The sequence below is a fragment of the Asterias amurensis genome, chromosome 2 (genome assembly GCF_032118995.1).
Source record: "Asterias amurensis chromosome 2, ASM3211899v1".
Lineage (NCBI taxonomy): Eukaryota > Metazoa > Echinodermata > Asteroidea > Forcipulatida > Asteriidae > Asterias > Asterias amurensis.
In genome coordinates, this window is record NC_092649.1 from 18,814,147 (window position 1) to 18,828,001 (window position 13,855).

Consider the following 13,855-nt stretch of genomic DNA (forward strand, 5'->3'; position numbering starts at 1 on the left):
TCAGATTCAAATGTTTACGGTTGAACAAATTTTCTGAACCATAATTACTTCAAAGGGAATCTTTTTTTTTTCTTCAAAATAGTTCTTACTACAAACAACTGCAGTGCTTCTCACCAAGTAAGTTTTTATAGTCATTATTTTGTAGATCATATCTTCAAAGGACAAGTTAAGTGTTTATACAGAATTACTTCCTGAAGTCCCCACCCCATAATTGTTGAAACTGTATCACTTTTAAATCACATGACAAAATTTAATTCAGATTACATTATGACCTGGGCCCAATTTCATAGAGCTGCTAAGCACAACAATTTGCTTAGCATGAAATTTCTTTCTTGATAAAAACAGGATTACCAACAAAATTTCTATTTGTTGCATATTGCTTGTTACTAGTAATCAGCTGTTGTTTGCTTATCCTGAAAATCAAGTGGAAATTTGGTTGGTAATCCTGTTGTTATCAAGGAAGAAATTTCATGCTAAGCAAGTTTTCGTGCTTAGCAGCTCTATGAAATTGGGCTATGCAGACTGTGTCCCCCATTGCACAGGGCTGCCACTGCAAAGATGGATACCGGCCATAAACAGAGTACCACCAGTCATCGCAAAGCAATGTGGAAGTATAATTCATACCACATTGCAAAAATAGTTTCATAGTGCCACTTCCCTCTAATAACATCCTGTACAAATTATAGACCTTCAGTTTAGGGTTGAAAATCCGTACTTTCATATCAATCAATCAGTCAATAACTTCGTGACCAGAGTGAATTGAATGGGGGGAAAGCATTTTGTGAATTTCTGAATGTCAGCATGTTTATTATGCTTCCAACAACTTTATGAGGGTGCATTTAATTATCTTTCCCACCCGAGGACTGTTGCCAGCCTTTGTTTTTTCTACAGATATTTTCATGGTAAATGTGTCACCAGTGTGTCCGACCTGGTTCCTCCTATCAGAGTGTTTTAGTGTGAAATCAGGCTTTCTGTTTTTTGTTCACACCCATATCAGGCCTGGAATTTCATCTTTGAAAGGGCAGGGCCACTTTCATTTTGCAAAGGGCACTTCCATTTGGAAATTTTGTTTAAGTCCACAGAAAACTTTTGAAGAAGCACCAAGCCCAAGACCAGGGGCAACTTAGGTCATGGCCTCTGTGGCCTGCATGTAATTCCAGGGAGTCTTTACAAGGAGTCTTTCACCAAGCTTTATTCTACGTACTGCATCTCTTTTGAACTCCTTGCCTGGTGCATGTTTCCCTCCATCCTACAATCCAGATTGTTCAAGGAGGCACATCAGTTCCAACCTTCAGCTCCCCAGATTTAAATTCATCTTAAAAATGCTCTTCTCATAACCCCTTACCAAGAAAGGCTGTTATGCATTGTTTGGGGCAATCTTGCATACTTAGATTGTAAATAATTGACAATTATTTTGCAGAACAAGAAATGTAACATGCAGTCTGGGAAAGTGAGAATGGGGGTGGGGGGTTGACAAAATAAACGACAAACCTTCTCTTGCCCCGTTGCCATTTTCTTCTATACTCATACTTTCTGTGAGTTCTGAAAGCGAGTCCTCAATCACCGAGTTCGTCCGAAAAGTACTAGACAGTCTCCTCTTTAATCGCTTCATGTTTGACAGGAGTCCAACAGCTAGACAGAATCTAGGTTTTGTTTAAATGTTGTTTAGTCTGGTGACTGCTTAAATTTCCCAACCCCAGGGACGAGAGCTTCAGTGTTTGTTTGTTGCCGTGGTCCCCCCCACTTGGGAAATGAAGACTCTAGAGTGTGACAGCAGCTTTTGATGACTTGTTCCGTCTTCAGTTCTTCGCGTCAAATCGCGGTCTCATCAGTCTCTCCAGAGCCTGGCACTGCACCAACCAATGACGTATTAGCAAATCTGAAACAAGGAAACAGAAAAAGACTCGAGTAAACATCAGGAGTGATTGCATGTGATTATAAACGGGTTTCGGGTGGTAGTAGAAAGTGGCATGATTATTGGAGGAAGATCCTTTGATTGTGTGCCAAGGCAAGCTAAAAACAAACACCTTGGGGCTGAGAGGCCCTCGAGGCCGGAGGTGATGATATAGGAATTCTAAACAAGGGAATTAAGACATCTTCAAATATAATCCAAGATGTGATCACCTCCCCCAAGCGCTGAAGTCTAGAAATCGAGGGAATTAGTAGATGAGCCAACCAAAAATCTGCAAATGGAAAGATGACGTACATCCCATCAATATTTATATTTTTGCTCAACTATGGGTTATTAGCTACAATGTTTAATTCTGGATAACTTTCATAAACCCGACATTTGACTAGCCTGAACAAGTTATAATTAAAACAATCCAGAATTAAACATTGCTGCTTATGATAAATGTTTATGAGATGTACGCTATCTGTATCATTTGCCTGATGCACATGTACAATTCCCTAGTATGGCGTGTCACGGCCAGGTCAAGCCCACTGAACTCAAGCTCTGGTGTTTCTAGTTAGCAGGGTGTGGGTTTGAGTCCAGGCCATGACAATTGTGTCCTTAGGCAAGAAACTTAACCATCATTGCTTCCTTCAGATGAGCGTAAAGCCGTAGGTCTTATGCAATGTGCAATGCACATAAAAGAACCCAGTTACACTTATCGCTAAGAGAAGGGGTTTGCCCGGTGTTTCTAGCAGTGGCTGCTGAATGCGCCGCATCTTTGTAAACCTATACAAGGTGCTACATAAGCGGGGCTCATCAATCAAAGTTTGAGTGTTTTATTGGTAGATATTTGCGCCGTATTACTATTGTCTGAAGAGGTCTTTGATATTAATTGGTCTCGGCTGACCAGTGAACTCTTGAAAATAGTCTCGCTGCTCTCTTAACCTTCTGTACTTTGTCATACCATTCTGAAGTGTTTATCTTCTAATTCTATTATTAGCTATTTTGTTATTGTTGGTTTTTGTTAAAATGTAGTTTCTTGTCAAGATGTTTCCAATGTTTGTTCTTTTGAGTCATGTTTGTTCTTTTTATCATGGAGTGAATACCTAGAAACATTATAAAGTTGTTTTCTAAACAATAAATGTGTCTCTCCTTTTAATCTTGATCTCTAATCGCACCACATTTTCAGAGCAACATGTTATTGCTAACATGGTGTTTAGTTTCCAGTCAGTTTACAAACAGGGCTGGTGCCAGCAGAACTCTAACTGGGGAAAAAACAACTATTTAAAGGGTCTATGTACTTTTTTGAAGGAAAACAAAACACAATGTCTACAGATTTACACCAAACTTACACAGTTTGAATATAAAGATAGAAGAAAGCTTTACTTCCTGAGGTGCTGTAGTTTTTGAGAAATGAGTCAAAACAGTGTCATGAAAATAATTTTTGTCTCCGTGATCACGAGACGAAAATTATTTTAGCATGTAAAACGTTCTTTCATGAAACATTTCTCAGATGCATATTTCCAATTTCAGATTATTCTTCCTGCATAGTAGACATAACCGCTCAAGATTTCTGAGATATCTCCAAATCGCTACCACATTTTGAAATGAAATTTCACAACAGTTTTACTGTGACCAAGTTTATAAAAAAGCAAAACAATCGAACAGATCCAAAAACCAAAGATATACGTACAATGTATGTACTTTGCCTTTAAAAAGTTTTTAACCTCTGATAATTATGCAAACAGTTTGTGTAGCGTTCATTTATGTTTTATCAGTGTCATATCTAACAATCTGTTTATCATATTATAACATTTTGAATGCCTGAGTGGGAGGGGCTGCCAGTGCACTACACCTGTGTGAATGATTGGGGCTACAACTGGGACATTCAATTCAAGGTCATTTTATACAAGGGGACTAAAGTCATGAAACATCAGTCCTTCGTTTTACCCACTCTTTGAATGCAGGCCTAAAAATAACCAACGGCAACCCCCACCCCCACACACACACGCAAGTGTGTAAACACCTGCAATCGGGGACCCTCCTTTGTTCAACTCTTTGTGATAGCAACCGGGGACCACAATGATTTCCTTTGTGATAGCAACCGTGGACCTATTGTCCCTTTTGTTATAGGTCCCCGGTTTGAATGTGGATACCTACCCACACACATACACAGTACAAACAACAATTGGGTTTTGCCATGGTGCCCCGTGCTATAATTGCTGTGGTGAAATTTGCAAAGTTCCTATGATACAAACCAAAAACATTTTCCTTTTAAAAGAAGTGTCCCTTATCACACTGATTGGCAAGGCCGGCTGAATGTTAGCAATACACTCAACCATGTTACAGGGTTTAACCATACTCTCTGCAAATTTTCATTTGAATAAATTACCTTCCATGATTGGTTGCTATGTTTAAATATTTTGTGTAACACTGTTACCAACAGTAGCTATCCTGGTTTTGATCTGCATTTATGGCTTTCCATAGTTTTCCCAACCTCGGTTGGCAAAATTTGGGCTGTGTATAGAGATATACATGTATATTAGAACTAAGCATCGCATAGCGTTTATTTATCGCACACTGACAAAGTTCATATTCAACGCACGTACAATACAACGTTCATCTTACAAAATGGCGCGCGTGTTTCCTTGCGGTCATGTCACATTTGCGCAGTAAATAGTTTTTCAAGATACCAGCGCAAAGATTTATTGTTATTTATTTTTGTGCTTGTTCTGTATTACTATATGGCTGTGACGTGGTAAAAGAAAGGTCTATTGTGTAAAAATAAAACAAAGCAATAAATGGAGGATGTGGTCTGAATAGAGATCCCACAACAACAAGACAACAGGAAATACATCGGAAGTCCTTCCAGGGGAATGTTTTTATGTATGAACAAAGGCCATTTTAAAATTAAAGGCATTGGACACTATTGGTAGTTACTTATTTATATTATTAGCATATAATCTTAGTTGGTAACCACATAACTTCAAGGAATATTCAAGGAATCATTAAGCCCTATCTTGTACTATTGAAATACCTTTCAAATCATATTCATTTGAAAACAAGGCTTATTATAGCCCAAAAAAGAGCCCAATCCAAAGGCAAAGTGCCCCCTTTGAAGCAAAACTATGAAATTGGGCACTGGGCAGCACAGACAACATGTACGTGTCCACATGGGACTCTGCCTCCTTCCTCACATCTTAAAGACACTGGACACTATTGGTAATTGTCAAAGACCAGTCTTCTCACTTGGTGTATCTTAACATAATGCATAAAATAACAAGCCTGAGAAAATTTGAGCTCAATCGGTCATCGAAATTGCGAGTAATAATGAAAGAAAAAAACACCCTTGTCACACGAAGTTGTGTGCTTTAAGATGCTTGATTTCAAGACCTCAAATTCTAAATATGAGGTCTCGAAATCAAATTCTTGGAAAATTACTTCTTTCCATTTCGTCATGCCGTTTCTCACAATGTTTTATACTATCAACAGCTCCCCATTACACCTTACCAAGTAAGGATTTATGCTAATAATTATTTTGAGTAATTACCAATAGTGCCCAGTGTCTTTAAGAAAGAGAATCTAAACACTACATTGAATCTCCTAGCATTGCCTATGTAGGACTAGTCCTAAGTTAGGAAGGGTTTGTGACATCGACCCCTGTCTTGATACTCCAAGACGATTAATGGCTCTGTACATCACTGTGGTGGCAAATGATCCCAGTATGTCTGTGATACCGTAGAGAATAAAAAGCTGAAATACATTGTACTTCACGGTCGCTAAACACAACACCACAGATAAAGATCTTCAATTAAAAACCGCATCTCCGCCACACCACAAACGAAAAAGAAAAGTGTAAACAAATGCTTCAATACGATACGACCCATTAGGCATGATCAATCTTAAATTCCCAAAATATTGAATCCATTGCAGCCGCTTGGCATTCCCGGTGCATTCCAGTGCTTTAGCAATCCGCATCAAGCGGATGTAAGACTGCTGACATGCCATGCATGCACCTTAAGCTATAGCTATACACCTGTAGGTGTACATAACGCGACAACAGAAAAACCAATCAACGCTGGACTGCTCTCAATCATAATCTAATTAGCATTCCGTGTTGACCTTCAACATTCAAGATTAAAGGTACTGGACACTATTGGTAACTACTCAAAATAATTGTTAGCATACAAAGTTACTTGGTAATAAACAATGGAGAGCTATTGATAGTATAAAACATTGTGAGAAATGGCTTCCTCTCAAGTAACGTAGTTTTTGAAGAAGAGGTAATTTCTCATCTGAAAGCACACACATATTGTGCAACAAGGGTGTTTTTTCTTTCATTATTTTCTTGCAACTTCAATGAGTTCAAACTTTCACAGGTTTGTTATTGTATTCATATGTTGGTATACACCAAGTGAGAAGACTGGTCTTCGACAATTACCAAAGGTGTGCAGTGCCTCTTAAGGCTGATAAACCTTGGCGCATGCAGCCTAAACACACATCTGCTAGACGTGCGTGACCACAATCAACCGATCACATCGTGAACTCGGAATAAACTGCAATTTAAAAAGAAATGTACAGAAACGCAGGATTTCATTTTCACTTTCATCTTCTATTCGAATCCTTTATATATTTTTTATAGAAACTGAAAACCACTGTGCTGGAAACACCTCCAGGTCCCTGTTCCAGAGTTTCGTCTTTCAAGTAACCTTCCCTAAATTGATTTCAGGCACTCCTAATCCACGACTGAAATGTACATAAACCTCAGGCTAGGCTAAGACCTAAGAGTAGAAGAACGCCCCCCCCCCCCCCCCAGCCACTCTCATAGGAACACTACATTGTAGCTGTTCCAGGCATGTATGCTGTGTTTTTTAAAGGGAAAGGGTACCAAGGCATTTCCTCCTTGGTAAATGGCACTCTGTAAGGGCAATTGCCTCCATGCCCCTTGGTCATCGCCTCGGTGCCCTTGAAATGCTCCAGTAGAAACTTTCCTTATAGGGTGCCCTTTACCAAGGAGAAGAAGCTTTGGTGCCCTTGCCCTTTCAAAAACGAAGCACACATGTTTTGGAATTTATAATTCAGACACCAGAAAACAGGGGGAACATTTTACACACCGTTTCAGACAGGCGCTCCATAAAACCAAATAGATGTGGAATGATAAGTTTTGTCGGCTTTTGATTTCAACTCAATCAACAAAGCAAAACCTTCTCATCAACATCATCAACTTGTGATTTCAATGCACAATGAGTCGTTAACAATCACGGTTTTAACCTGGCTGCTATGGTTTAACAAACAATACAAACAATTTACAGGTAATTTCCGAAGGAGTGTCCCTGTGGAATTATAACAACAAGAGGTGAAATTGGAAAGAGGTGATGCATGAACATCTGTTTTTTTGTTACAAAGCTACAAACCTGTCATCAACATCACAAAGGTTACTTTCAATAATAGCAAACAGGGAACATTTATAGAATGAGTGGGATGAACAGTTTTGTACAGTACGGCCACATTTTTAAAAAGCATGTTAAGCGTCACTGACCGCTTCCTTTTTAGAGACCACCTCCCTTTTTGTTTTGTTTTTGCCAAGAGAATATTGAAAACACCCTTGGCCTGAAGTCTTTTATTAATTTATAGTAGTATAGTTTGAGTAAGAAATTGCCTCTTTCTTAAAAGCTACGATACTTCAGAGGGTGCAGTTTCTCACAATGTTTTATACTATCGACAGCTATACATTGCTCGTTGTCAAGTAAGTATTTTATGCCAATAATTACTTTGAACAATTAAAAATAGTGTTGTGTGCTTTTAGTCATTTTGAGAAATGAGTATAACAAAGTCACAAAAATTTGTTTTTGTGACTTGTTTTGATACTCATTTCTCAAAAACTACAGCATCTCAGCAAGTCATATTTTAAGGGAAGCCTTCTACCACCATTATTTTCAAACTGTGTGAGTTTGATGCAAGTCTGTGGACATTGTGTTTACGGTCCTACAAAAAGTACCCAGAACCTTTAACACAAATTACTTGAGAGCTGTAGTGTAGGACGTCACATTAAAGGAACACATTGCCTTGGATCGAACGAGTTGGTCTATAAAAAGCGTTTGTAACCGTTTGTTGTAAAATGCATTGGTTGGAAAGATGTAGTAAAAGTAGAATACAATGATCCACACAAATGTGCCTTAAAATTTGATTCCCATGAATGGCCGACCGTGTTAATCGAACGAAGTAAAAGGGAAACCGTGCAATTTCGATGCATGTTTGTGTGGATCATTGTATTCTACTTTTACAACATTTTTCAACCCATATGCATTTTGTAACAAATGGTTACTTTTCAAAGACCAACTCGACCGATCCAAGGCAATGTGTTTCTTTAAGCTTACACTTCACTTCACATTCTCTGTCTCCAGGCCCTTACATACACCTGGCCCGACAAGATTTTTCTAAATTACTGCAGGATGTTTTCCCCCAACCAAGTTTCATTACTCCATCAAATTAGTATACTACTACGAGACTTAAACCACAGGCAGCTCAGGTGTGGTTTGAACCATTGAACTCCAAGTTTAACAGCATGGGAACATTTATAGGAGGTCTAAAATACAATTGTCAAATTGGGATTCAGAAAAAAAACTGCCTACTTTGTGGCTCCAGGAAACGATTTTGTCCAACAGTTTTGCATAGCAAAACATTTAGACTGAAACTATTTTGTGCACACTGAATGCCAATATTGGGTGCGTTCGATTAGCTTCCCCCCGGTCGACCCCGGTCTGCCCCCGGTACGTTTGAATAGCTTTGACGTCATTCCAGGGGCTCAACTGGGTCAGCCCCCAGTCCTGCTTGTGGAACGGGTCACTTGAGGCTGGCCCAAGGTCCATGAAGTCACCACGAGAGGACGAGTGTGATCATTTGATGAGCTCTTGTCAGAGGCTTTACAAAGTTGGGCAATGTTTGTTTCTTTTTTTTCCCACAGCTGCATAAAACACAACACGGCCGAGAAAAAGGGAAAAAAAATGGAACTGCATCACACCGAAAGTGGACATTTCAATCACAGACAATGCAATTATTTCTCGACTACGTGTTCTTGAACAGTGAGTGGACACGGGGAAGCTAATCGAACACACCCACAGAACACACCAACAGAAACGCAAATCCTGATTTTTGAGTAGCAACTGATACAATTTGTGTAGCAGTTTGCTCTGGTGTACAAGGGAAATTATTTGCCAGGGAAATCGTTTGACTCAAATGAGTTGTAAAAGCAAAAACTTTATACTGATGGCCCAGTGCCCGAATTCAACACAGGGCTGCAGTACCAAGGCCAGTGTTTTCAGCATTGGGCCAGTAAACTTATGAATGGATAAGTCCGTCTGTTGTCTTGTGTGATTGAATTAATACCAATAAATAAAAATGATGTTAAAAAAAGATTTTGAGTCAGATAAATATCTTTCAATTCTGTTGAGTTGTACCCATATATTATAAAAACAGTTTAAATTGTGACAATGTGAAGATAGATTTTTTTGTCATAACTTCGATTCTGATCGTGTGAAAAAAGAATATCCGGTTCGCCCTGCAGTCTTTTTTACTTTCCCCTAAAACCGAGCCCTTTAGATGTTTGTTTTAAAAGTGAAATTTCATCGCTCTCTGGTTTGTTATGTTGATTTTGTTTAACTATAATGCTGAAAAATATCATTTGTACTCTGTATCATAGTTAGATGCATTTCAAGGGCACCAAGACAATGAACAGGGGCATGGAGGCAATCACCTTCATTGCCTCGATGAAGTATCAGAACTGAGATGTACATAAATGTTTGCCTGAGTTGTTCCTTTTTTCTTTTCTTTTCTATGAATATTTAGTCCGATCTGACAAAACTGAAAAAAAAAAACTTTATATTTTTATGCTTTTAAATGATACTTCCTTATTTCACTTTCAAATGAACCATTTTTAAGGGAGCTTATTTGTCCTTGTAGTTGAACATATACAGTCTGTCCATCATGACATAGCACACTAACATGACATCAGCTACGTGTCAAATGAGTACTGGGACTACTTTCAACTATATTTATAAATCTTTCCTTTGACACCAAGGAATTTGTTCAGAGGCCAAGACCAAACATAAAGCGAGTTCATTATTTCAGTTTACCCAGAACGAGTGTTCTAGCCCCTCCTCTGTCTAATTAAACAGATTGTTAATTACATTTGAAGAATAAGTAAACACTTTGTGTTGACCAAGCAGTTCTACCAATCTTAGTAATGGGAAATCGAAATTGGAATTGAAATGCTCTGTAGCATTGGCGACTTGAGTCAACACAGGAGCCAGCACATGAAATTGTTGCCATCGCATAAAATCACACCTGATTTTCTTCAATACTTTTCTTTAACCTACATAACGCTACCTACAGTATGACCAAGGGTCGATTCCACTAAGAGCTACATGTACAATCAGGGTTCTGCCCACAGTGGGCGGTGCACAAAAAAAAAACACCGGTCACGCAGGATTCACCTACATATTCACTGGAAGAATTTTCTCTATACAAGCGTGGCTGGGTCGTAGCCAATAATAAGCGAGTCAAAGCCGTAGAGGGAGTGCCATTATCGTACAAGCAGCATGGCAGCATCGTGGTGAGATCTCTGTGATTGTAATAAAAATGCAGCGTCGGCAATCGTTCGAAGTAGAAAACCGCTTGGTCGCTTGTTTTCGTCAGTAATCGTAGTGGCAGCAAGTCAGAAACACTTTTCATGTAAAAGCAGTTAAGTTGAGCGGAGTCTTCAATTTGCCATATTGCTCGATCATACCCCGACTTGATAATTTAATTTTAATTGTTGTGGGCAGAAGGGACAAAAAGGCAACAATCCCGGCCAAAATGCTTGCACAACCCTTTCGCAAGATGACTACAACCATTCTCTCTCCACTCCCCCTGCTCAATGTTGATGGCAGCGCAGACCGCAATGAGAGCAAACATTGAAGGGGCGAGGGGGCATTGGTGCGGGGGACCAGCAAGATATTGCCTGGATTGTAGCATTGAAGTCAAATGTTATTAATGAAAGAGAGGCCGCTGATTTTGATAGTAGACTTTGAAACTTTGCAAAATTTAATTTCATCTACGGAGGTTCCAGGTGTGAGCCGACACCGTGGCACTTTCAGAAAACCCTTAAGCGACATTCAGAGTTTCAACTCTCAATGCTTCAAGCACAGACACATACATTGACAATGTAATTGATTATACATACGTTTAAGGCACGTTGGTTATTACTCAAAATAACGAGCAATGGAAAACTGTTGAGAGTAAACAAAAACAGGTTATCTCTACCTCAAATATTTGAATCTGAAAAGACTTCAGGCCTGAAGTCTTTTTTAGGCATCTGAAAGCACACAGATTTGTGCAAAAAGGGTGTTTATTCTTTCATTGTTCTCTTGCAACTTCGGTGACCAATTGAGTCAACATTTTTGCAGATTTGTTTTTTAATGCATATGTTTGGATAAACTCAGTGAGAAAACTGGTCTTTGACAATAACTAAACTTGTCCAGTGCCTTTAAGCTGAAATAAGATGATTTTGTTTCCTCTTACGGTCTGCATGAAGTACTTTCATTATACTTCTTTTTAGCTGTTTCAACTGACAACATTACGTGAAACCCCTGCGGCGTCCTCAGCACACGGACGTCATGTTTTTTCGGAGGGCGATCGCTAATTTAGTTATTTTGCTCGAGTACATATCTTGAGATACGGCTTTGACTGAAGAGAAATGTTCCTTCCATATCAGGAAGAGGCCCCCCAGGTACAAACTGACAGGATATCATTTTATTACTCAGTCAAATCCATGTCCTTTTTTCTTTTGTGGCTTATTATCTGACATTATTCGAAAGCAGAAGCTCAGACGGGTTTGCTTTTGGTTAAGGTTCATTTTGGAAGAAAACAAAATTGAAAGCACTGGCTGCTTTTGTTGGGCTTCTGCCCGGAAGGTTACCTTGGCGACCAACAAAGGAGGAGCTGTTAATCAATGCATATAATCTTGAGAAGTGCAGGTACCAGCCCAGAGGGAGATCATGAGACTGATTAGCTTTGATCGTTATGAATTTCACTTTACATGTAAATCTGTATACAATCCGCATGGATTAACTACAAGTATGCACTGTAATAAATTAACTTCTTGTTTTTTTTATATGATGCACTATTGATATGATTTTAGTGCATCAATTTATAATTTTTATCAAATTTAAAAAGGCCTCGTACTAGTGAAATTATAAATGGCAACAAATATCATTCGTTTTTGGGTTTTTTCTGAAGAAATGTTTGTTAAGTTCATATTTACTGAATTTTTGTTTTAATGAGAAACAAAAACAACTAAGCTTTATTTAAACACTATATAGCATGCGTGTTAATGTAAAAAGTTAAATTTCTGTTGTGTCAAAATGAGCACTATGCACATAAGCCCATACTGTACATAAAGATTGTTAGTCTTACAATGCTCTAACTGTGAGGACCGTGCAATCTTTATTATACAATACATATCAGTCCAACGCATAGCAGAACAATGAGATAATATGTTAATTGTATGTACACAACCTGCATTTGTGAGCCTGAACTGTGTACATGTTGTGTTGCTGTTGTGTTTAGACATGATGGAAAACACATTAATTGTTTCTTTCCCCTGCAAGCTCTCCAGACATAATACATACTGCAGGCCTACATAAACTAATTAACAAGCCTCAAGCCCAGTATGGACAGGTATACATGTATACGTACATGTACACAAAAATGTGCCACGCTTGTTCATGTGTGCGCTCAGAAGTAACATTTAGGCCTTTTCTAAACTTACACTACAATATAGTATCATGAAAGACTCAAAATTTATGGCGCTTTCAATATTTCATATTGTGATTCCGGTGTAGGCACTACTCTACAATGCCGCGAAGCTAGTCGAATACTTTAATTGTAAATTTCAGGGCTGGAATTTTATCTTTCATTTTACAAAGAGAGCTTCCATTTGTAAGTCTTACAGTCTATGGGAAACATTTGAAGGGGCACTAAGACTACATTCAGGGAAATGGAGGCAACAATGCCTCCATGGCTCCAGCTTAATTTCAGATCTGTGCTTGTTTTCCCCCATAAAAAATAAAATGTGGAAACAAAAGGTCTCCATGGGGGAATTTCGAAAAGGGACAAAGGAACAAACAATTAAAGGGAAGGTACACCTTTGGGAATTGTCAAAGACCAGTCTTCCCACTTGGTGTATCCCAACATATGCACAAAATAACAAACTTGTAGAAATTTGAGCTAAATTGGTCATCGAAGATTGGCCCAATTTCATGGCTCTGCTTACATTAAGCAAAGTATCTGCGCATACAGAAGCAGATCTGTGCTTACGGCAAGCATATTTCACTAGTTTAGCGGGGAACTTTGGCTAGTGCACAGATGTACTCCTCGAAGCAAGACTTTCTACGCTTACACTCTGCAAGCGCAGAATTCAGCGGTAAGCAGAGCCATGGAATCGGGCCCAGAAGTCTTCCATACTTGCACACAAAGCACAAATTCTTTTCACGTCGTTGTACTACACTCTAAATTTGGTACACGTATAAAAGGCCGGGCTCACTACTGCTGGGTAAATTTAGCTTTCCTGTTGCTGTTCTCAACATGCATTAGCTTTGAGAGGCATTGACAATGGTCATGGTATCACATTACAACCTACTCCAGTGTGTAGTGGAGGGAATAACAAAATACAATCTCTGTAACTGTATACTGCGCAGCACTTAAACCCTCATACTTTCCCTCATAACCAAGAGATTACATCATTGTGTGCAATGTTTTCATTTTAAAACTTGAGACTCTGACAAAATTTCAGAACTGTCGGTTGAAGAAAAAAAAATTCATGTAACAGTTGAAATTTTTTTAACAATAAATGCTTATATTGAACTTGTTGAAATTTGAAAATAGAAGGGAATGAACAATTTTTTTAAATGGTATCAGGAAAAA

General features: G+C 38.7%; 1 protein-coding gene across 2 annotated transcripts in view; it reads right to left on the reverse strand.

Annotated features, from left to right (window-relative positions):
• Positions 1–13,855, reverse strand: part of LOC139951573 (cyclin-dependent kinase 17-like) — an 83,188-nt gene that overhangs the window by 54,076 nt on the left and 15,257 nt on the right. For both annotated transcript variants that reach the window (XM_071950528.1, XM_071950537.1), the window contains exon 2: positions 1,492–1,879. In XM_071950528.1, the coding sequence (XP_071806629.1) occupies positions 1,492–1,612 (121 nt within the window). In that variant the 5' untranslated portion in view covers positions 1,613–1,879. The remainder of the gene's footprint in view (positions 1–1,491; positions 1,880–13,855) is intronic.